We start from the raw sequence: 25,220 nt of genomic DNA, 5'->3' as shown, positions 1-25,220 counted from the left end.
CGACTGTTTTCACAGCCTGGAGCCAGTGTCCCAGTCAGGTAACCTTGGCGCCGGGCTTAGGACTGGGCACAGGCGAGCTGAACATGACATCTGTGACAGCGCAAACACGGGGTGCAGCCCTACCCCCTTGAACTGACCCCGGGAGGGGGCCCAGCCGGTCCGCGCAGGGGGCATAGCGACGCAGCTGGTGGGAGAAGTCCCCGGGAGGCAGTGACCTGTTTTGGAGCCAGGAGTGCAGCATCCCAGCCAGGGAACCTTAGCGCCAGGCTTTGAACTGAGCACAGGGGAGCTGAACACAGCATCCGGTCACGACGCAAACACGAGACGCAGCCCTACTCCCCTGAACTAACCCCGGGAGGGGGCCCAGCTGGTCCGCGTGGGTGGCATGGTGGCGGGGCCAGGACAAGAAGTCCCCGGGAGGCAGCGACTGATTTTGGAGCCGGGAGTGCAGCATCCCAGCAGGGGAACGTTGACGCTGGGCTTTGGATTGGCAGCGGAGGATCTGACCACAGCTTCAGCGGGCCAGACCCTCGGGGACAATCTCCACACAGCCAGCACACATAGGCGACACGCCCATCGGGAATCTCAGATAAAATAGTCATCCCAAGCAAGATAAGCAACTTTGGCTATATTCCGAGGTGCTACTCTCTGCTGTTTTTCTGAACCCTCCCCCACCCTTCCCAGGAGCCTTCATTAACATTGGAATTTCCTGAGCCAGAGAGAGAACGGCTCCTGCTCCGCAGCTTTGCTTTCCCCCTTTTTTTTTTTTTTTTGGTCTTTTCCTAACCCATTCTTCCGGCCTGAGAGAAGCAACCACAAAAAAAACAGGGACCAAAAATCCTTCCCTAATTGGACTAAAAACACAGAACCAGCTCCAGCCAAGCATATATGATCCAAATCTCGGGCTTTCATCCTTACAGGGAACAAGGAGGCTGTTATAATGCAAAGGCAGTTCTGATAGGGATCTGACTGCATTTTTTTTTAGCAGATTTACTGGAAAAACAAGTTCCCCAGGTCTGATATCTCTGCTTATTCAACAGAGCCCTAACTGACCCACAACAGGGAACTGAGGGCTGATGCTCCCCCCAGACCACCTAGCCTCTTGCCTTAGGGGTCTAAGGAGGGTGACACCTACCAATCAGTAGAGGTACTTGCATTGGGGGCCTAAGGTACAGCTGCAGAGCCCTCCCACCAAGGTGCTATAGGAATAGAGACACAGCTACCTCACTGACACTTGGGGGAAGTCTGTCAGCATCCTGCCCCCCCCGGAGGGTGAACCTCAGCTGCTAATAGAATCTGGTGCACACAACTATCACCACTACTTCTCGAAGTGGATAGGTGTTCGGGTGCAGCACACACTTGATGACCCAAAATCAGATTCTACTCAAGAATAGTGAATAGACTCAGGCATATATATCTGGCAACAGCCCAAACCAGCTGGTAATAGGTCATAAGTAAGTCAAGGGCTACAACAAACAAGACAGCACAATCTAGTAGCTCATCCACGTATATTGAAAGAAAACAAAACAAGATAAGACTCAGTGAGCAAATACAGAATAAATCACTACTAGATGGCTCGGAGACAGCAGTCGATATCAAACCACATAAAGAAGCAGAGCATGACAGCTTCTACAACCCCCCAAACAAAAGAATCAAAATCTTTCCCAAATGAAGATACAATCCTGGAATTATCAGATACAGAATATAAAAAAACTAATTTACAGAATGCTTCAAGACATCAGGGATCACCTCAGAAATGAAATAAGGCAAACTACAGAAAAAAACAAGGAACACACTGATAAAACAGTTGAAGAACTCAAAAAGATTATTCAAGAACATAGTGGAAAAATCAATAAGTTGCAAGAATCCATAGAGAGACAGCATGTAGAAATCCAAAAGATTAACAATAAAATTACAGAATTTGACAACGCAATAGGAAGTCAGAGGAGCAGACTCGAGCAATTAGAATGCAGACTGGGAAATCTGGAGGACCAGGGAATCAACACCAACATAGCTGAAAAAAAATCAGATAAAAGAATTAAAAAAAATGAAGAAACCCTAAGAATCATGTGGGACTCTATCAAGAAGGATATCTTGCATGTGATTGGAGTCCCAGAACAGGGAGGGAGGACAGAAAACACAGAGAAAGTAGTTGAAGATCTGCTGACAGAAAACTTCCCTGACATCATGAAAGACGAAAGGATATCTATCCAAGATGCTCATCGAACCCCATTTAGATTGATCCAAAAAGAAAAACACCAAGACATATTATCATCAAACTTGCCAAAACCAAAGATGAAGAGAAAATTTTAAAAGCAGCCAGGGAGAAAAGAAAGGTCTCCTTCAAGGGAGAATCAATAAGAATAAGTTCAGACTACTCAGCAGAAACCAAGCAGGCCAGAAGACAATGGGGTGACATATACAGAGCACTGAAGGAGAAAAACTGCCAGCCAAGGATCATATCTCCAGCAAAACTCCCTCTGAAACATGAAGGCGAAATTAAGATATTTACAGATAAACACAAGTTTAGAGAATTTGCAAAAACCAAACCAAAGCTACAAGAGATACTAAAGGAAATTGTTTGGTCAGAAAACCAATAATATCAGATACCAGCACAACACAAGGTCACAGAACAGAACATCCTGATATCAACTCAAACAGGGAAATCACAAAAACAAATTGAGATTAATTAAAAAAAAAAAATGCTCAAAACAGGGAATCCTTGAAGTCAATACGTAAAAGATCACAATAATCGAAAAGAGGGCCTAAATACAGGTGGCATAGAACTGCCATATGGAGAGTGATACAAGGCAATATAGAACAATACAAGTTAGGTTTTTACTTAGAAAAATAGGGGTAAATATTAAGGTAACCACAAAGAGGTATAACAACTCCATAACTCAAAATAAAAGCCAAGAAAAACGTAACGACTCAACAAACATAAAGTCAAATACTATGAAAATGAGGATCTCACAATTTACAAAGAAAAACGTCTCAGCACAAAAAAGTAAGTGGAAAACTGAAATGGTCAACAACACACATAAAAAGGCATCAAATGACAACACTAAACACTTATCTATAATTACGCTGAATGTACATGGACTAAATGCACCAAAAAAGAGACAGAGAGTCTCGGACTGGATAAAGAAACACGACACATCTATATGCTGCCTACAAGAGACACACCTTAGACTTAGAGACAAAAACAAACTAAAACTCAAAGGATGGAAAAAAAATATATCAAGCAAACAATAAGCAAAAAAGAAGAGGAGTAGCAATATTAATTTCTGACAAAATAGACTTTAAACTTAAATGCACCACAAAGGATAAAGAAGGACACTATATAATGATAAAAGGGACAATTGATCAGGAAGATATAACCATATTAAATATTTATGCACCCAATGAAAGGGCTGCAAGATACATAAATCAAATTTTAATAGAACTGAAAAGTGAAATAGACACCTCCACAATTATAGTAGGAGACTTCAACACACCACTTTCGGAGAAGGACAGAACATCCAGTAAGAAGCTCAACAGAGACACGGAAGACCTAATTACAACAATCAACCAACTTGACCTCATTGACTTATACAGAACTCTCCACGCAACTGCGGCAAAGTATACTTACTTTTTTTTCTAGCGCACATGGAACATTCTCTAGAATAGACCACATATTAGGTCATAAAACAAACCTTTGCAGAATCCAAAACATTGAAATATTGCAAAGCATCTTCTCAGAACACAAGGCAATAAAAGTAGAAATCAATAACAAAAAAACTAGGGAAAAGAAATCAAATACTTGGAAACTGAACAATACCCTCCTGAAAAAAGACTGGGTTATAGAAGACATCAAGGAGGGAATAAGGAAATTCATAGAATGCAACGAGAATGAAAATACTGCCTATCAAAACCTCTAGGACACAGCAAAAGCAGTGCTCAGAGGCCAATTTATATCAATAAATGCACACATACAAAAAGAAGAAAGTGCCAAAATCACAGAACCGTCCCTACAACTTGAACAAATAGAAAGTGAGCAACAAAAGAATCCATCAGGCACCAGAAGAAAACAAATAATAAAAATTAGAGTTGAACTAAATGAATTCGAGAACAGAAAAACAATTGAAAGAATTAACAAAGCCAAAAGCTGGTTCTTTGAAAAAATTAACAAAATTGATAAACCATTGGCTAGACTGACTAAAGAAATACAGGAAAGGAAACAAATAACCCGAATAAGAAACGAGAAGGGCCACATCACAACAGACCCAACTGAAATTAAAAGAATCATATCAGGTTATTACGAAAAATTGTACTCTAACAAATTTGCAAACCTAGAAGAAATGGATGAATTCCTGGAAAAACACTACCTACCTAAACTAACACATTCAGAAGTAGAACAACTAAATAGACCCAGAACAAAGAGATTGAAGTGGTAATCAAAAAACTCCCAACAAAAAAAAGCCCTGGCCCAGATGGCTATACTGCAGAGTTCTACCAAACTTTCAGAGAAGAGTTAACACCACTACTACTACAGGTATTTCAAAGCATAGAAAATGACGGAATACTACCCAACTCATTCTATGAAGCCACCATCTCCCTGATACCAAAACCAGGTAAAGACATCACAAAAAAAGAAAATTACAGACCTATATCCCTCATGAACATAGATGCAAAAATCCTCAACAAAATTCTAGCCAATAGAATTCAACAACATATCAAAAAAATAATTCCTCACTACCAAGTGGGTTTTATACCAGGTATGCAAGGCTGGTTTAATATTAGAAAAACCATTAATGTAATCCACCATATAAATAAAACAAAAGACAAAAACCACATGATCTTATCAATTGATGCAGAAAAGGCATTTGACAAAGTCCAACACCCATTTATGATAAAAACTCTCACCAAAATAGGAATTGAAGGAAAATTCCTCAACATAATAAAGGGCATCTATGCAAAGCCAACAGCCAATATCACTCTAAATGGAGAGAGCCTGAAAGCATTTCCCTTGAGAACAGGAACCAGACAAGGATGCCCTTTATGACTGCTCTTATTCAACATTGTGCTAGAAGTCCTAGCCAGAGCAATTAGGCTAGACAAAGAAATAAAGCGCATCCAGATTGGCAAAGAGGAAGTAAAATTATCTCTTTTTGCAGATGACATGGTCTTATATGCAGAAAACCCCAAGGAATCCTCCAGATAACTACTGAAACTAATAGAAGAATTTGGCAGAGTCTCAGGTTATAAGATAAACATACAAAAATCACTTGGGTTCCTCTACATCAACAAAAAGAACATCGAAGAGGAAATAACCAAATCAATACCATTCACAGTAGCCCCCAAGAAGATAAAATACTTAGGAATAAATCTTACCAAGGATGTAAAAGACCTATACAAAGAAAACTACAAAGCTCTACTACAAGAAATTCAAAAGGACATACTTAAGTGGAAAAACTTACCTTGCTCATGGATAGGAAGACTTAACATAGTAAAAATGTCTATTCTACCAAAAGCCATCTATACATACAATGCACTTCTGAACCAAATTCCAATGTCATTTTTTAAGGTGATAAAGAAACAAATCACCAACTTCATATGGAAGGGAAAGAAGCCTCGGATAAGCAAAGCATTACTGAAAAAGAAGAAAGTGGGAGGCCTCACTCTTCCTGATTTCAGAATCTATTATACAGCCACAGTAGTCAAAACAGCCTGGTATTGGTACAACAACAGGCACATAGACCAGTGGAACAGAATTGAGAACCCAGATATAAATCCATCCACATACGAGCAGCTGATATTTGACAAAGGCCCAGTGTCAGTTAATTGGGGAAAAGATAGTCTTTTTAACAAATGGTGCTGGCATAACTGGATATCCATTTGCAAAAAAATGAAACAGGACCCATACCTCACACCATGCACAAAAACTAACTCCAAGTGGATCAAAGACCTAAACATAAAGACTAAAACGATAAAGATCATGGAAGAAAAAATAGGGACAACCTTAGGAGCCCTAATACAAGGCATAAACAGAATATAAAACATTACCAAAAATGATGAAGAGAAACCCGATAACTGGGAGCTCCTAAAAATCAAACACCTATGCTCATCTAAAGACTTCACCAAAAGAGTAAAAAGACCACCTACAGACTGGGAAAGAATTTTCAGCTATGACATCTCCGACCAGCGCCTGATCTCTAAAATCGATATGATTCTGTCAAAACTCAACCACAAAAAGACAAACAACCCAATCAAGAAGTGGGCAAAGGATATGAACACACACTTCACTAAAGAAGATATTCAGGCAGCTAACAGATACATGAGAAAATGCTCTCGATCATTAGCCATTAGAGAAATGCAAACTAAAACTACGATGAGATTCCATCTCACTCCAACAAGGCTGGCATTAATCCAAAAAACACAAAATAATAAATGTTGGAGAGGCTGCGGAGAGATTGGAACTCTTATACACTGCTGGTGGGAATGTAAAATGGTACAACCACTTTGGAAATCTATCTGGCGTTATCTTAAACAGTTAGAAATAGAACTACCATACAACCCAGAAATCCCACTCATCGGAATATACCCTAGAGAAACAAGAGCCTTCACACAAACAGATATATGCACACCCATGTTTATTGCAGCTCTGTTTACAATAGCAAAAAGCTGGAAGCAACCAAGGTGTCCATCAATGGATGAATGGGTAAATTGCGGTATATTCACGCAATGGAATACTACGCATCGATAAAGAACAGTGACGAATCTGTGAAACATTTCATAACATGGAGGAGCCTGGAAGGCATTATGCTGAGTGAAATCAGTCAGAGGCAAACGGACAAATATTGTATAAGACCACTATTATAAGATCTTGAGAAATAGTATAAACTGAGAAGAACACGTACTTTTGTGGTTACGAGGTGGGGAGGGAGAGGGTGGGAGAGGGTTATTTACTGATTAATTAGTAGATAAGGACTGCTTTAGGTGAAGGGAAGGACAATACTCAATACATGGAAGGTCAGCTCAACTGGACTGGACCAAAAGCAAAGAAGTTTCCAGGATAAAATGAATGCTTCAAAGGTCAGCGGAGCAATGGCGGGGGTTTGAAAACCCTTAGAACTGTAGATACAAGGAGTAAACCCTAATATAAACTATGCACTTCACATAATAGTTATGTATCAATATTGGTTCATCAATTGTAACAAATGTACCACACCAATGCATTGTTAATACTAGGACGAGCTATGTGTTTGGGTATTTGGGAACTCTTTGTACTATCTCCATTCGATTCTTTGGTAATCTGAACCAGTTATAAAAATAGTCTATTAATAAACAATATTATTATTGTAATAAAAAAAGTGCTTTTAAATGATTAAATATATTTTTGATTATAACACATAGTAAAGATTTTATTTTGTTTCTGGATTCAGGGCCTATTTTATGTTGGATGCATTTTGGTTCTCTAAGGCAGTGTGTTTCAAATTTTACCATGTCTACCAATCGCCTAGGAGCCCTGGTGGTATAGTGGTTAAGCATTTAGCTACTAATTGAAAAGTCAGTGGTTCAAAGCCACCACCAGCTCCACAGGAGAAAAATGTGGCAATCTGCATCTGTAAAGATTTACAGCCTTGGAAATCTTATTGGACAGTTCTACTCTGCTCTATAGGGTCACTATGAGTTAGAATTAACTCACCTGCAACAGGTTTGGTTTGGTGTTGCCAATCACCTGGAGCCCCAGGGTGGTACAAATGGTTAGGAGCTCAGCTGCTAACACATCCACCCAGAGATGCCACAAAAGAAAAATCTAGAGATCTACTTCCCAAAAACCATCCATTGAAAACCGTATGTATGGAGCACAATTCTACTCTGACATACATGGAGTCCCCATGAGTCAGAATTGACTCTACTGCCAACTGGTTTAAAAAAAAAAAAAAAAAAAAAATCACCCAGGGTCTTGTTAAAATGCAGATTTTGAGCTAATAGGTTTGGGGTGAGTGTTTTGCATTTCTAACAAGCTCCCTGGTGATCTCCAGGCTGCTGAATGATAGGCATGAAACAAACATTACCAGAGGACCCAGTCTCTACCCTCTGATTTCTGCTCTCAAAATAAGGAAGGAAGAAAAACGTACAAGGAAATAAGCATTTTCACGGCAATGCTAACCAGTGGTTTTTCTGGTTATTTTAAAAATATCAAGCTTTAAAGGGCTGTTTTCACTGGCTCCCTTCCTGACTCACTCTCATTTTTTTTTCCCAAAGGCATTGGCACACCTTGCTTTAACTAAATCAACCAGTTGAGACCGGAAGTTCATTTACCTGAGTGAAATGTAACATGTCAGCTTATAAAAAAATAGGGCCACCAAATATTTGCACTTGTACAAGGAAGTGCATGTCATGTTCTAGAGACTGTAAAGGTCACTGCTGGGCTTTGTCCTACTCAGACAAGGGCTACTTTGGTGTTAGCAAGGACATAATATTACTTGAAGGAGGGTCTTAAGATAGGTGGCAAACAAGATGAGGGAGGTGGCTGTATTTTACAAACATCATGTTCCCAGATAGTCATGTTGTTGTTGTTGTTGTCATTGCTGTTGTTGTTGTGTGCCATTGATTCTGACTCATAGCGATCCTGTATGACGAAATAGAACTGCCCCCATAGGGTTTCCTAGGCTGTAATCTTTACAGGAGCAGATCACCAGGTCTTTTCTCCTGCAGAATGACTGGTAAATTCGAACTGCCAAACTCTTGGCTAGCAGGAACATGCTTAAGGCACAGCACAGTGTAAAGTCTCAAAGAGGATGGGCATTCCAGTTCTTCCATGAACTATCTGAGCCTCAGTTTCCCCATCTATAAGAAGAGATAAGAGCTCAATACTTTTTAAGGGCCTTTTTTATTTTTTTATTCTAAGCATAATGTTCATTCTGAATCAGGGTCTAGCTCTCCCTTTTCCAGGGTGATGTCTTCAAGTTTCCAACAGCAACCCATCCGCATGCTCATCGCTCAACTGATCCATAGAACAGTGGTCATATGAGGCTCCTGGCCTCCCAGCTGCTTGACTTCACATCTCAAAGCCAAGGAGGAGTCTAGTCCCAGGATGGGCCTTCTCTCCTGGGCAGGACAGGGTCAACCCCAGGATGCTGGCTGCTGAGCACAGAAGAGAACATGCTTCCTGCAGCCCTGACCACAGTCTCCACTGACCTCTGATGGTCTTAGGGACATCTGGTTGCAGAAGTTCCTGGCTCCATCTGGAGTCAAAGGAGATTTTTACTGCGGTTGGACAAACTCAAAACATTAATTAAGGAAATGGCTGAATGGGCAGCCAGCACTAACGAGAGCACCTATTTGCAGAACCCTATTTGTTGTGAAGAAATCAAATTCATGATTTAAACCAAACACAAACTCTTCAAGAATCCATGAGCATTTGTTTCCCTAGATCTTCTCAGCTTCATGTCCTGGGGCTCTAGAAATTTTGGATGTAGTTCTGTCCCATTGAGAACAAATCACGACCCGGACAAGTAGCTTATCAGTCAGCTCAGAGCCTTCCAAAGGTGGGGGCCTAGAGTTAACTTTGCTGCCCTATTACTGGGTGCTTGGGATGGGTCCTTCGAACCCACATATTTCCCATGTTTTCATTCAACACATGTTTACCGAGCCCTTACCCTTCAACAGGCCCTGTGCTAAGTGCTAGGGGAATAAGATGAACTGTAGCTCACCATCTTACCTTGTTAGCCTATAGCAAGTCCACTCTGAGTTTTCAGCTCAACAGAAGAAGGGGACTCAGTTTTGATCCCCCTGACGGTCACCAAGGATCCCTGGCGGCACAACAGTTAAGCACTCAGCTACTAACCAAAAGGTTGGTGGTTCAAACCTACCTGGCGGCTGTTTGGGAGAAAGACCTGGGGATCTGCTATTTCATTCCATAAAGATCATAGCCAAGAAAACCCCATGAGACAGTTCTACTCTCTCACATGGGGTTGCTATGAATCGGGAATCAACTCGGCTGCATATAAATGTTACCATGAGTTGGAATCAACTCGACAGCAAGTGGTTTGTTTTTTTTCAATGCCTACAGCTTTTTCTCTACAAAGGACTTTCCCACTCATCTCCTCTCTATTTGCTTTGGATTGAAGGTACAACTCTCTTACACCTTCATGGAGTGTGGTGTGGAGAGATGCAGGAATATGAGTTGCAGGGCCTTTACCATCTGATGGGAAAGACTACTCCGTATTCTCAAGGGGTTCTCAGTCTGAAAGAAAAGGCACGTTCTTAAGCTTGGAGATCTCCTAGACTGAGAAGCTCCTTGACTGGTGGAAAGAATGGATAGACATGTACTAACATCCAAAGAGTCTTTTGTACCCACATATTAGATTGGATACACATTCACTAAACAGAACTGAGTAGAAGATTTCAAGGGGCAGCTTGAGAAGACAAAGTAAAGTGTTATAATGACATTCGCAAAGAGCTGGAAATGGAAAACCAAAAGGGAAGAAAACGCTTGACATTTCTCAAGCTGAAAGAACTGAAGATAAAAATCAAGCCTCGAGTTGCAATAGTGAAGAATTCTACAGGGAAAATATTAAATGATGCAGGAAGCATCAAAAGATGACAGAAGGAATACACAGAGTCATGGTACCAAAAAGAATTAGTCATTTAACCATTTCAAGAGGTAGCATATGATCAGGAAGCAATGGTACTGAAGGAAGAAGTCCAAGCTGCACTGAACACACTGGCAAAAAACAAAGATCCAGGAATTGACAGAATACCAATTGAGATATTTCAACAAATGGATGCAGTGCAGGAAGTGCTCACTCGTCTATGCCAAGACATTTGGAAGACAGCTACCTGGCCATCCAACTGGAAGAGGTCCGTATTTATGCCTCTTCCCAAGAAAGGTGATCCAAGTGAATGTGGAAGTTATCAAACAATATTATTAATATCACATGCAAGCAAAATATTGATGAAGGTCATTCAAAAGTGGCTGCAGCAGTATATCAACAGGGAACTGCCAGAGATGCAGGTTAGATTCAGAAGAGGATGTGGAACCAGGGATATCATTGCTGATGTCATTTGGATCCTGGCTGAAAGCAGAGAATACTAGAAGGACATTTACCTGTGTTTTATTGTCTATGCCAAGGCATTCGACTGTGTGGGTCATAATAAATTATGGATAACATTATGAAGAATGGGAATTCCAGAACACTTAATCGTGATCACAAGGAACCTGTACATAGATCAAGAGGCAGTTGTTCGAACAGAACAAGGGTATACCGCATGGTTTAAAGTCATGAAAGGTGCGTGTCAGGGTTGTATCCTTTCACCATACCTATTCAAACTGTATGCTGAGCAAATAACCTGAGAAGCTGGAGTATATGAAGATAAATGGGACATCAGGATTCGAGGGAGACTCATTAAGAACCTACGTTATGTAGATGACACAACTTTGCTTGCTGAAAGTAAAGAGGACTTGAAGGACTTTCTGATGAAGATCAAAGACCACAGCCTTCAGTATGGATTAGACATCAATACAAAGAAAACAAAAATCCTCACGACTGGACCAATAAGAAGCATCATGATAAACGGAGAAAAGATTGAAGTTGCCAAGGATTTCATTTTACTTGGATCCACAATCAACAGCTATGGAAGCAGCATTCAAGAAATCAAAAGACGCGTTGCACTGGGCAAACTGCTGCAAAGGACCTGTTTAAAGTGTTGAAAATCGAAGATGTCACCTTGAAGACTAAGGTGTGCCTGGCCCAAGCCATGCTATTTTCAATAGCATCATATGCATGTAAAGCTGGACAATGAATAATTAAGACTGAAGAAGAATTGACAGCTTTGAATTGTGTCATAGGCAAAGAATATTGAACATACCGTGGACTGCCAAAAGAACGAACAAATCTGTCTTGGAGGAAGTACAACCGTAATGCTCCTTAGAAGCAAAGATGGTGACAGTGTGTCTTACATACTTTGGCCATGTTGCCAGGAGGGACATCATGCTTGGTAAAGTACAGAGTCAGAGGAAAAGAGGAAGACCCTCAACAAGATGGATTGACTCAGTAGCTGCAACAATGGGCTCAAGCATAACAACGATTGTGAGGATGGCTCAGGACTAGGCAGTGTTTTGTTCTAGTGTACATAGGGTTGCTATGAGTCGGAACCTACTTGATGGCACCTAACAACAACAACAATATCCAAAGGATCCAATCCACAAGCAATCATGGGTATGGCACAGGCCTGGGCAGTGTTTCATTCTGTTGTGCATGGGGTCGCCATTAATTGAGGGCCAACTAGATGGCAGATAACAATAACAACAACCTGAAAAGATATGCAGCACCTTATAAAAACACAGCTTTTTGCTTATTGCAGAAATAGGAAATGTCTTAGTCTTCTAGTGCTCCTATAACAGAAATACCACAAGTGGATGGCTTTAAAAAGTGAAATTGATTTTCTCACAGTCTAGTAGGCTAAAGGTCCAAATGCAGGATGTCAGCTCCAGGGAAATGCTTTCTTTCTCTGTCAGCTCTGGAGAAAGGCCCTTGTCAGCAATCTTCCCCTGGATTTGGAGGTTCTTCATGCAGGAACTCCAGGTCCAAAGGACATGGATTGCTCCTGGCAGTGCTTTCTTGGTGGTATGAAGTCCCCCCTCGCTGCTCACTTCCCTTTCCTTTTTATCTCTTGAGAGATAAATGGTGGTGCAGGCCACACCCCAGGGAAACTCCCTTTACATCAGAGCAGGGATGTGGCTGGGGTAAGGGTGTTACAATACCATCCTAATCCTCTTTAGAATAAAATTACAATCACAAAGTGGAGGACAGTCACACAGTACTGGGAATCATGGCCTAACCAAGTTGACACATACTTTGGGGGGATATAGTTCAATCTATGACAGGTAGGAAGGAGACTTATCCCTCAGGGCAGTCCTTTCAAGTGAGATACATGAAAAGGGGGATTACTTGCGGTCCTACTCATTTTAAGCAGGAGGGAAAAGCACACATTCATAATTGTGCTGAGAGATTTATGATAGGAGCAGAGCAATCAGGCCAGGGTGGAGTGAATGTGAGATGGCCATTCTGGGATGCCAAATTTTTGAAGTGGAAAACAGAATGAAGTATGCTCTCTGGAAAAGATGAAAACCAAAACCCAAACCCAGTGCCATCGAGTCGATTCTGAGAGGTGAAATTGTGTCTTTGGGTCAAAGCCCAAATAGAAGTCTGAGGAATGGAGGGATGCGGCCAGCCTGGGAGGGAGGTCTGGACTTAACCAGGCTGCATTGTCCAAGAAAGGCCATGAAGTCCAGTGCCCTGCTACTTGAGGAGACTTGCTTTATCCAGTTCCCTAAATGATCTCTTGGCCTCTTCCTAAAAGTCTTTCCAATGCCTTTAGCCTCTGGCTGCCTCTGAGTCTTAAAACCATTCTCCAAAAATGATGTTCTCTTCACATCTAGCTTAAACCTACCCATTGCACTATGATCTCTTACCCTCTCTTAAAATACTCTCTTGATGGAAGATAAAGGCTGATCAATAATATTCCATCTTTTAAAACATGGCTTCCCATTGCCATAGACTGAGCCAAGGAGGACTGGAGTAATCTGACCCCTGCTGACCTCTCCACCTACATTTCACTCCCTGCGCTCCATCCAACTAGCCTTATCTCACATCCTTTAACAGCATTGCACTTCCTCCATGTATGTGGCCATAGCACATACAGCTCCCTCTGCCCCGAATGCCCCCAACACACTTCCCCTAGAGTATTAATCATGGTTTGAGGTCTAGCTTGTTTAATAAGAAGGGTATTTATAAAAAGGGCAGTGCATTCTTAGAAGTTCTGGTGAAGCCAGCCCTAGGCTGAGTTTCCAGAAAAGACTCCCCAGTCACATCTCAGAACTGCTCTGTTAACGGAGCTGCAGCCTCTGCCACAACTGGAAGCTGCTCATCAAATCACGAAGCCGTTGCCACCGCTTCCACCACCCGAAGCATGTCTCCACCACTACTATCTACACCAGCAAGTCGATGCCTCATGTCCTGCCCTTTTCCCGTTCATTCAATTCTGATTTCAAATCTCACACAAATGTATCTGAGAGACAAGATCTTAAAATACATGGAACTTTACATGCAAAGAAATCTTAGAAATGTAGAAAGTTTTAACTTTCCAGCCTCTGTAGCACAGGTAGGTACACTAGAAGGAGTTGAAATAGATGTTGAGTGAGTCAGTCCATAGATATCTCATAGTCCATCCCTTTTTTTATTCAAGTGCCATACATACCCTTCTTCCCCTTTTAGTGCCTCACTTCCAATTAAGTGATTCCCCCTTTGAGCCTATTGTGCCAGTGACACGAAGATACCAAATGACCATGTGGTAATCTTAACTTCAGCTTAATTGAATGAATTTTGCATGTCCTAGTGAAGGTACTCCTCACTTGGGTACTAATATTTTTAAATCAATAGAATCCAAAGTTGCATGGATGGAAAACAAACATTTTGCAAGAAGTCGTGACGTACATTAGTGCCATGCCCACCTCAAGCCCTTGGGTCCTAGATCCATGTATTCTTGGCTATAGGAGAAATAGCATCAAACATTGGTTGTTGACTCAGAGCATATATCACAACCCACAGGCTAGCGTCTCAATATTGCCAACTTTTGTCTCCCAAATGATGAGTTCTAAAAGGCCAAATGCTTCTGGGTGATGGGGTACATGGGAATACTAGCAAATGCTAAAAGTATCAAATATTCCTTGACTTCATTTCTTCTACAATGATTCCCTAGGTTAGAAGCCATGTTGTGTGCATGACAGTGAATAAAGCATTTAGTAAATTAATATCTGAGATGCTGACAGAGCATTATGATAATGAGAAGCATATTTGCATATAAAATAATTGTTTATTTGAATGAAGAAAATAACTCCCTCCACCATGTTGGCAGTGATCCAATATAATTGTCAGGTGATTGTCCTCACTGAGATATGATGTCATTTTAGAGGCTCAGAATTAGTCTCAGAGGTATTCAGATTAGCTGTGGAAGGGAGAAGTGTTTGTCGGTGCACCCATGCAAAACCTCCACCCATACAACCAGTTACCAGTACCAGTTGCTATCAAGTCTTTTCTGACTCATGGTAACCCCACGTGTAGTGCAGTAGAACTATGCTCCATAGTTTTTTCAGTGGTGGAGTTTTTGGAAGTAGATTTCCAGGCCTTTCTGCTGAGGTGCCTTGGGTGGACTCAAATCTCCAACTTTCGGTTAGCAGCCAAGAGTGTTAACTGTTTGCACCACCCAGGGACCACCCTACCTCCATGACTGCTTTATTCATTACCCCTTTGGTCCAGCATTGGGGTGGCAGAGAAAAGAAGCTGATTGACATCCATACAGCCATGCACAGTAAAAGTGTACTGCTGTTTCTGCTAGGTGAAAGCAACTGCTCCTCTCTTTGAAATAGAGAAAGAAAGCATTTAATAATGCATATCTGTATTTTGGGTGTCAGGGGCTGAGTTGATTTGCTCAGGGAGAAGACTAAAGATGGAATTACAGCTTCAAATGGAGTTAAAACGTATATAAATTCCAATAACCCATGGTCACCCTCCAAGATTCATCTGTCTTCTGCACAGAATAAACAAGCCGGTTAAATGCATTTGGGGTATTTAGATAATCTGAGCCTATCTAAGTACGCCCATTCTAATTCTTGGGGTCTATTTTTCTCCCAGTCAATACTCTAACTTGCACATAAGAGAGTTGATGAGGCTGAGAATTCCACCCATATTATCATTCCATAACCTGAAATAATAAATGGCATGACTAGTTTTTTGCTACATTAGCCCAAGGCCGCAAAAGATAAAAGATTATTTTATGGCAGCCATACAAGTTTTCCTCGTCATCAGTCCATATTATGAGATAGAACTTGAAAACTCTGAGCTTATCATTTTCTTTCTTTGAACTCTCTAAAACAGAGAAATTCAACCCACTGCACAGTCTTTATATTTTTATGACAATAGTTTATTCCAGCAGTTACTCCATGTGACAAAGCCTGCTTTGGATTCTTCCAAGTGGCCACAGGTGATATTTAGTAACTGTTTCAGCACTGCACGTCGTGGACTACCACTGGCCGATCCTATGGTGCTGTTGGGTTCCTCACTATCATCGAACACAACCAGATAAGATAACCAATTTCACATTATCATTTCTTGAGAGTCTTTGTTTGCAACCATCCCTGGTACCAACTGCTATGTCAGGCAGAGTTCACTTTAGCTACTAGAAACTGGGAGGGATTAAAAGCTTCGAGAAACAGACTATGTAAACTAAGCTTCTAAAAACAACTCTCAAAGCCACACCTCGCAACCGAGCCACAGAGGTAACTTGTGCCCCTGACACAATCAGGAAGCTGACTTGTCAAATTAAGAAGCAGCTGCTCAATGGCCGTCCTAGGCACAACAATTGGTCTCTATTCACCTAGAGCAACAGAGGAAGAAGGAGAGTCAGGAATAGGAAGAAGAAATGAAATGTGTGGCTAACTGGCCTCATGAACAACTCTCTCCTTCACCATGAGACCAAAAGAGCTGGATGGTACCTGAGTACCGTTACTGAACATTTTGATTAAAGATTCTATATAAGACTCCTGGTCAAAAGGGAGAAATGCAGAGCATAATTTCAAATTCTTATGGACTCCAGACTTTCTGGACCTATGGAGCCTGGCAGAAGCCAAAAAATAGTGCCCTGAAATAATCTTTCAACCTTGAACCAAAAATATCCCCTGAAGTCTTCCTTAAACTAAACAACAGCTTAGCTTAATTAGTAAGAATGTCTGCCTTGAGCATTATTCTCTTGTAAGATTTATATAAGATCAAACTGACAACAACAACTCAAAAGATTAGCTAGGAACTTTAGAACCCAATGAGTTTATATTAATGAGGGAGAAACAATTCAGAATCGGAGGGTGAGAATGGTTGCACAGCTTGAAGAATGTAATCAATCAATGCCACCCAATTATTCATTGAAATTGTTGAATGTCACTGAAATTATTGAATTGGTGTATATTTGGCTGTGTATATGCTCAACAGAAGGAGCCCTGGTTGCACAGTGGTTAAAAACTTGGCTGCTAACTCAAAGGTCAGTGGTCTAAACCCACCAGCAGCTTCATGGGAGAAAGACGTGGCAATCTGTTCCTGTAAAGATTACAGCCCTGGATTAGATAAGCCCATAAAAAAACAATAACATACAAGACCAAATGGTCACACCAGCCCGGTGGCAAGGGTGAGAACGGAGGAGGGGATAGGAAAGTTGGAGGAATGGAAATGGGGAACCCAAGGTTGAGAAGCGGAGAATGTTGACATATCACTGGGTTGGCAACCAATCTCACAAAAAAATGCTATATTAATTATTTAATGAGAAATAATTTTCTCTGTAAACCGTCATCGAAAGCACAGTAAAACAAGTGATTACCATATCTAAAAAAAAGATTACATCCTTGGAAATCATATGGAGTAGTTCTACTCTATCCTACAGGGTTGCTATGTGTCAGAATTGACTCAACAGCAATGGGTTTATTCTCAACAACAGTAACAATAAAAATTAAGTAAATTATGTTTAAAAAAGGAGAAGAAGCTGGTGCTGCTTGAGCCTCTGCTCTTGAGTCACAACTTCTCTGCTACAAACTGAACCAGCAAAATGGATGCCTTATACCCTGATCCTTTCCCACTTAAATTAGTTCTGAATTCGAGTCTCATACAGCTGTATCTTATTTACAGAACTTAAATCTAGTCCAGAAAACTAGCTACAAATGAGACCAGAAATTGCAGTTGTTAGCATTCTAGCCTGGGAGCTTGCTGAGAAATCTAAGAAAATCTAATGGGGTTTTCACTGGCTGATCTTTATAATCAGATCTCCAGGCCTTTCTTCCTAGTCTGGAAGCCCTGCTGAAACTTGTCCCTCACGGGTGACCAGGCTGGTATTTGAAATAATGGTGTCATCTTAATGCTCCCAGCATTAAAACAACACATAAGCCACCACAGTATGACAAACGTACTTTGGAGACATCATTGGAAAAACCAATCGCTGGAAAAGGACATCATTTGATAAAGTAGAGGCTCAGTGAAAACAAAGGAAACCCTCAATTAGATGGATTGACACATTAGCCAAAACAATGGACTCAAACATATTAACGATCATGAAGATGGTACACCAGCAGGACTCGGGTCTAATCGTTATCCCTTCCCAAAGGGCTTGCACAGGGCCCGGAAGTTTGTAGAGATGTAGGTTGTGCTTGCTGTGAATGAATGAATGCATGCCCTCTTTCTTAGTCCCAGAAGCCACATTTAGCAGAAGAAAACAGCCACCTCCCCTCAGTCAATGGCACCACTGTCTCTGCAATGAGTCTCCAGCCTGAAACAGTTGACAGTCCCTGCTCACCCTAGAAGGTGGGTGCAGGCAGGTGATTGATGGTCATACCCAGAGCCAGTTTGGGAAATTTACTCAGTCGGGAGCTAAATCCATGGTAAACACTTCAAAATCTCTTGAAATTTATTCTGGTACCTGTCCAATGACACAACAGTTTTTTCCATCCTCAGTTCTGTCCTCCCAGCTGATGAGCGGAAAGGGTAGGGATTTACCAGGAGCATAAATGTGCCAAACTGTGAGTCCACCTACTGACCCTGCCTTCATTCCCACCCCTCACCACTCCCAGCCTCCCAGAGGAAGTAGCTATTTAAGGAGAGCTGGAGTTTGGAATAGACATGACAGTCACTTGGAGGTATGGGCTCTGACATCCTGTGAGAGGTAAATACCCAGAAAGTAATGCCCACTTGCTGCCTTGGAGAGTAGCTGTGTTGTGTATCTGGGCGCATATGTGTGCATGCATGCATAGATGGACATGTAAGTGCACATGCATGCGTGTGCAGGGTTTGTTGTGTACAAGAGGGTATATTACACAGGGGTGTTGTGTGGGTCTGTGAGTGTGTTGTATGGAAGGACGCTTGCACAAGTGTTTGAGTGCAAAAGAGTGAGTGTGTGTGTGTGTGAGAGAGAGAGAGCATGTGTCTGTGTACGTGTCTGTGTGTAAGGGATTAGAAAGTCTTGCAAAGAGAGGGTACTGGAGAAAAATATTGGGATCAGACTCCCTGGATGGAATTACCAAGCCTTGAGTTCAGTGTGGGGACATGCAACATGTGTCTAACGGGGCAGACACAGCTTTGACCTTGGGAAATTCCCTGTCGTTGGGAAGAACCTGGTCCCAACCTCCCAGGAACTCTCCATTTGAAGAGGATTGTGGGCATTTCATTAGTGTATTATGTGGGATCTAGCTGGCTCTGAGGGCTTGTGTGCATGAAACTGCTCAACGGAGTTCGGAAGTCAGGAGTGCGTGCGTGTCTGCATGCATCACTGGAAAGCTCTCCTGTACACCTTGTGTGTGATGAAGGGTGTCACCCTTCTGTGTGCTCCTTTGCAAAACCCATTCTCCAGGGTTGGTGAATGTGAGTAGGAGAGCACAGGGCCAAAGAAAGAATCTGGGGACCACCTGGGAGAGAAATCTAGAAAAACCCACCTGCACTTCTCCCTCACGGAACTCTCAGCATGAAGACCCTCCTGCTGTTGGTAGTAATCATGGCCTTGGGTAAGAGCTGACCCTGATCTTGACCCTAAGGGGGACAGGCCAGGGCAAGAAGCAACCCCATCTCCCAGTTTTCCTTCTCACGGCAGCAAGGCCTCTCCAAGGGGGACAGGGATAGAGACCAGCAGGGTGGAGAAAGGGAGTGAAGAGAGGGGCAGGGAGGCAGGACACAGGGCCCAGTCCCCAACAGCAACCAGTTTCCTTCAAGCTGCAAGTCCAGGGGAGTTTACTGGATTTCCGAAAAATGATCCGGTTGGTAACAGGAAAGGAAGCTACATCCAGCTATGGTTTCTATGGTTGCCACTGTGGTGTTGGTGGCAAAGGATCCCCCAAGGATGCGACAGATCGGAGAGGCCGCTCTTCATCTCTCTCCCCCCTGCTCACTTCTGCCACATAACCCCAGGGGGTCGAGGCTGGAAACACAGCCAGCAGGGTGGAAACTCTGCTCTAGGCTCCAGAGTCACCATGTCTCTCCAGGGTAAAGGAGGTGAGAGCCGGGGAAGGCTAGCTCCTTTGAGCTGTGGGAAAGTGGCCCCAATGGGATGTCCTCATCACAGGTGCTGCGCTGAACACGACTGCTGCTATAAACGTCTGGAGAAACGTAGGTGTGGCACCAAATTTCTGAATTACAAGTTTACCAAGAGTGGAAGCCAAATTGTCTGTGGTAAGACACAGTTCTACGACCCCACACGATTTCCTTATTCAGTGTCCACTGTGCTGAGTACTGGGCTGGGCACCAGATGTAGAAATATAGAGGGATATTGTCCCTGCCTCAGAGGCTCATAGTTGAGTGAGAGGTAAGAAAATGAAAGCCCAATACGGTAAAGACTCCAATAGGAAATAAACAAAAAGAAGGAGCCCTTAACACAGCGTGAAGTTCCAGGGAGGTTCCTGAAAGTGGTGGCCTCTAGGCTGAGTCATAAACACTGTACAGGGATAGCCAAGGTGGATGAGCAGTACAGGAAGAGGCAACAACATAGTCAAAACCTGGAGTGTGCTCAGGGGAACTCAGGGGAACTGCAAGCAATTCTGTGTTGCTGAACAGAGCCATGTGGGGAAAAGAAGGAGTGGTGAGAGGCAATGCTGGAGAGATAGGAAGGGGCTAGATCAAGACAATTAGGAGCAAAGGTGGTTCAGTAGTAGCATTCTCACCTTCCATGCAGGTTTGATTCCTGGCCAATACACCACATGCACAGCCACCACCCATCTGTTGGTGAAGGCTTACATGTTGCTGTGATGCTGAACAGGTTTCAGTGGACTTTCCAGAGTAAGATGGACTAGGAAGAAAGGTCTGGTGATCTACTTCTGAAAATCAGCCAATGAAAACTCTGTGGATCACAAGAATCTGATCCACGACCAATCATGGGGTTGACACAGGACCAGGCAGTGTTTCATTCATTTGTGCATGGGATTCCCATGAGTTCGGGTCCAACTCAATGACAGCTAACAACAAGAACAACAGATCAAGTAAGGCCTTCATGGCCATGTTCCATTTAGATTTTATCCTAAAGCAACTGTTGTTCTTTTTTGGTGCCATCAACTTGATTTTCAACTCATAGCAACCCCAGGTGAGAGAGTAGAATTTCCCAATAGTGTTTTCTAGGCTGTAATCTTTACGAGAGCAGATTGCCAGGTCTTTTCTCCCATGCAGCCACTGGGTGAGTTCGAATCACCAACCTTTCAGTTAGCAGCCAAGCACTTAACCATTGCACCACCAAGATTCCATCTTAAAGCAAAAAGGAGGTATTAGCAAAGGAGTGACATGAGATTTGCATTTCTGGGAACTCACTGTGGCTGCAGGGTGGATGGAGACAGGATGGAAGGGGAACCTGTGAGAAGGCTATTACCGGAATCCAGACAAGAGATACTAGGATTTTGACATAAAACAATGGTGGTCAAAATGGAAAGGGTTGGACAATGAAATTAAGATGCGTTTGAGAGGTAGAATTATCTGAGTTTGGTGACTGACTGGGTAGGGGGTTAGAATAGGAAGGTGTTAAGTGGGCATGTGACTGTATGGATGGTAGTACCACAACTGAGATAAAGACCACAAGAAGAGGGCTTGGGCAGGGGCATGGGGTGAAGGAGGAGGAGTTTTGTTTGGGACACATTGAGTTGAAGGGGACTTGGAACACCCAGGAGATGACCAACAGGCAGCTGGATGTGTGAACTTGCAGCTCAGGGGAAGGGTCTGCACTGGACGCGTAAAATCAGGAGTCAGCAGCAGAACTGGACATGATCACCCGTTTAATGCTGAAGGGCCCAGAACGGAGATAGAGCAGGAATAATCAGAGAGGGAGGAGGAGAGCTGACAAAGGAGGATCAAAAAAGTTGGTAAGAAGATGGTTGCAAGAAAGGAGGAGAAGATTAACAAGAGCCAGGTTAACAGAGGGGTTTGCCAAGGTAAGGATTGTCAAGAATCCTTTGGATTTAGAGGCAGGAAGGTCAGGAAGAGCTCAGTGAGAGCTGTCCCCATGAAGTGGTGAGGGCAAAGCCAGACTGGAGTGGGTTGGGGTATAAATGGAAATGAAGAAGTAGAGAGAGTAAGTACAGAAAATTTTTTGGAGAAAGTTTTGCTCTGAAGGGGAAGAGAAGGATGAGCTGGTGGCTAGAAGGCTTTGCTCAATGTCCTCAGACAGCAGATCCATGAGCAGGATTTTTAAAAATCATGGACTCTCACTCAACACCCTGAGTTCTTTAGAATCAGAAGTGCTTTAGGATCATCTTCCCCATTATGACCTCTCCATGGGATCATGTATCTTCAGAAGGCTTTGAGTTGCAAGCATCAGGATAGTGGGGATGTATGAGTCTTGCATAACAAGAAGTCTGGAAGAGAGCAATGCCAGGCTGGGGCAGCTTCTCAACCATATTGTCAATATTGTTAGACACTGCTCTGCCATGTTGGCAGTACCTAACTCGTGGTGTCAAGACACAAAGTTCAGCTCCAAGCATCATGGCCTCACACTCCAAAAGAGGCTTTCCCATCGTACACGTCCCTTTTGAGGGAGGAAAATAATCCTTCCCAGAAGTTCTCAGCAGCTTCTCCTGTGACTCATTGGCCAGAATGGGGTCACATGTTAGCCAGAGATCAATCACTGCAAACTGGCTGGCTTACATCAATCAGGAGCCATTCTCAGGGGCTGGGCACTTGGCCCACTGGACAAATCTGTTAGCAAGAAGGAGAAAACAGTGGTAGTTAGGAAGGCATATAAAAGAGTCTTCCCATGTTTGGATGCTGTGTGTCTCCATCAGACTGGAAACTATCTTCCTGAGGGCAGGAATCCTGTCTCCATTAATCAGAAATATCTGAACGTAGTTGCTTGTCTCCATCTAGGAACTTCTGGAGATCAAGGACTGTGTCTTCTCCCCCGGGGTTCCCAGAAGAAGTCATAAAGTATTAAACCCCTGTCCCATGTCTATTTTCTTGTGATTTCAGCAAAACAGGACTCCTGCAAGAGCCAGCTGTGTCAATGTGATAGAAATGCTGCCTACTGTTTGGCGAGAAACCAGAAGACCTATAATAAAAAGTTCCAGTACTACTCCAATGGGCAGTGCAGTGGGAAGACCCCCAGCTGCTGAAAGCTGCCTCTTTCCCCAGAGCCTCACCACCCAATGCTGAGTTTCCTTCTCTAACACCACCACTCCCTGCCCTGGCCAAGTCCCCTGGGAATGAAGAAAATACCTCTCTCCCATCCTAGAGACAAGCCAGGGGCTCCTCTTCTATCCTTGCCCAGAATGAGAAGCCAAAGCCTGGCTGATTTATGCCTGGCCCCTTCCTTCTCCTTCCTCAGTCAGCAGGAGATTTCTCTGATGGTAGCTTCTCTGATCTCCTCCTAGTCCAACTTCCTGCTTAGCTGGAGCATCTACAGTCCTGGGAGTCTCTTCTGAATAAAGCATTTCATTGGCAAACCGTATGCACATATTTGTGGGAATATGCACAAGTGCTCACAACACCTAGCAGTGTTTGGTTCTGTTGTACATAGGGCCGCTATGAGTCAGAGCCAACTCAGACTTCACAGAACCTAATAAGAAGATGTGTCAGCCTTAAACCAGGCATCCCCATGTGCACATGGCAGATATAGGCCAGCTGTGCACACATCTTGTTGCTGTTGTTCTTAGGTGCTGGTGAGTCATTTCCGACACATAGTGACCCTACGCACAACAGAAAAAAACACTGCCCGGTCCTGAGCCATCCTTACAACCGTAGTTATGCTTGAGCTCATTGTTGCAGTCCCTGTGTCAATCCTGGTTGAGGGTCTTCCTCTTTTCCGCTGACCCTGTACTCTGCCAAGCATGATGTCCTTCCCCAGGGACTGATCCCTCCTGACATCTAGGCACATGTTAATGTGCGGATGTGCAAATGTGTGCATGCGTGTTCATCCCCTGCAGGGGCATTGAGAGTCTGAGCCCCAAGCATTCCAGTATAGTTGCATCTCCTCATCCCTGCTCATAGCTACGGGTGCCCACTCAGGCCTAACATTGGCTGGTACAGAAAGGGATGCTATGTCATGAGGGTGCACTCACTGTGTGCACGAGCTTATATAACTACATGTGTGCACCTTTCCATGTGCAAATATCTCCCTGTGTGTGTCCATGTGCCACAAAGATAATAACTGTTGAGAGTTGCACATAGCATACACACGCATTATGTGGCAGGTATTATGAATTTAAACCCATTGCTGTGAAGTCGATTCCATTTCCATCATAGAGACACTATAGGACCGAGTAGATCTACCCCACACCATCCTCAGAATCATTGTTATGTTCAAGCTCACCGTTGGAGCCACTGTGTCAATCCATCTTGTTGAGGTGCTTCTTCTTTTTCCCTGACCCTCTACTTTACCAAGCATGATGTCCTTCACCAGGGACTGCTCCCTGCTGATAACACGCCCAAGGTATGTGAGACAAATTCTCACCATCCTAGCCACCAAGGAACATTCTGGATGTACTTCTTCCAGGAAGGCTTCTTCATTCTTCTGAAAGTCTGCTACAGTCAATATTCTTCACCAACAGCATAACTCAAAGGCATCAATTCTTCTTCAGTCTTTTTTATTCGTTGTCCAACTTAATCTTCAAAGTGACATCTTTGCTTTTTAACACTTTAAAGAGGTCTTTTACAGGAGATATGCTTATTGCAATATGTCGTTTGATTTCTTCACTGCTGCTTACATGGGCATTCATTGTGGATCCAAGTAAAATGAAATCCCTGACAGCGTCCGTATTTTCTCTGTTTATCATGATGTTGCTTTTTGGTCCAGCTGTGAGGATTTTTCTTTTCTTTATGTTGAGGTGTAATCCATACTGAAGGCTGTGGTCTTTGGTCTTCATCAGAAAGTGCTCAAGTCTTCTTTGCTTTCAGCAAGTGAAGTTGTGTTATCTGCATATAGCAGGTTGTTAATGAGTCTTCTTCCAAGCCTCATGCCACTTTCTCCTTCAGATAATCCAGCTTCTCAAATTATTTGCTCAGCATACAGACTGAATAGGTATAGTGAAATGATACAACACTGATGCACACGTTTCCTAATTTTAAACCACGTAGTATCTCCTTTTTCTGTTTGAATGACTTCCTCTTGGTCTACGTATAGGTTCTGCACGAGCACAATTAAGTGTTCTGGAGTTTCCATTCTTAGCAAAGTTGTCC

The 25,220-nt window shown here is 42.9% G+C and overlaps 1 protein-coding gene and 1 long non-coding RNA gene across 2 annotated transcripts in view; both read left to right on the top strand.

The window, feature by feature from the left end:
• LOC126072666 (uncharacterized) overlaps positions 1-25,220 on the top strand; it is a 128,994-nt gene that overhangs the window by 24,131 nt on the left and 79,643 nt on the right. The window lies entirely within an intron of this gene.
• LOC126072665 (phospholipase A2, membrane associated-like) lies at positions 19,806-23,158 on the top strand. The gene is made up of 3 exons (XM_049878152.1): positions 19,806-19,923; positions 20,133-20,243; positions 23,016-23,158. The coding sequence occupies exons 1-3, from the start codon at positions 19,824-19,826 to the stop codon at positions 23,156-23,158; spliced, it is 354 nt and encodes a 117-aa protein (XP_049734109.1). The 5' UTR covers positions 19,806-19,823.

This window comes from Elephas maximus, chromosome 3 (genome assembly GCF_024166365.1).
Source record: "Elephas maximus indicus isolate mEleMax1 chromosome 3, mEleMax1 primary haplotype, whole genome shotgun sequence".
In the NCBI taxonomy this organism is placed as follows: domain Eukaryota; kingdom Metazoa; phylum Chordata; class Mammalia; order Proboscidea; family Elephantidae; genus Elephas; species Elephas maximus.
The sequence above is the reverse complement of the archived record's forward strand: the minus strand, read 5'-3'. Positions and strand labels throughout refer to the sequence as shown.

Bases quoted from the DNA above. Each gene is read 5' to 3' on its own strand.
- LOC126072665 (XM_049878152.1), top strand. From the start codon at position 19,824: ATGATCCGGTTGGTAACAGGAAAGGAAGCTACATCCAGCTATGGTTTC. The intron at 19,924-20,132 runs ATCGGAGAGGCC...GATGTCCTCATC, and splicing joins ATCCCCCAAGGATGCGACAG to ACAGGTGCTGCGCTGAACAC. The intron at 20,244-23,015 runs GTAAGACACAGT...TTGTGATTTCAG, and splicing joins TGGAAGCCAAATTGTCTGTG to CAAAACAGGACTCCTGCAAG.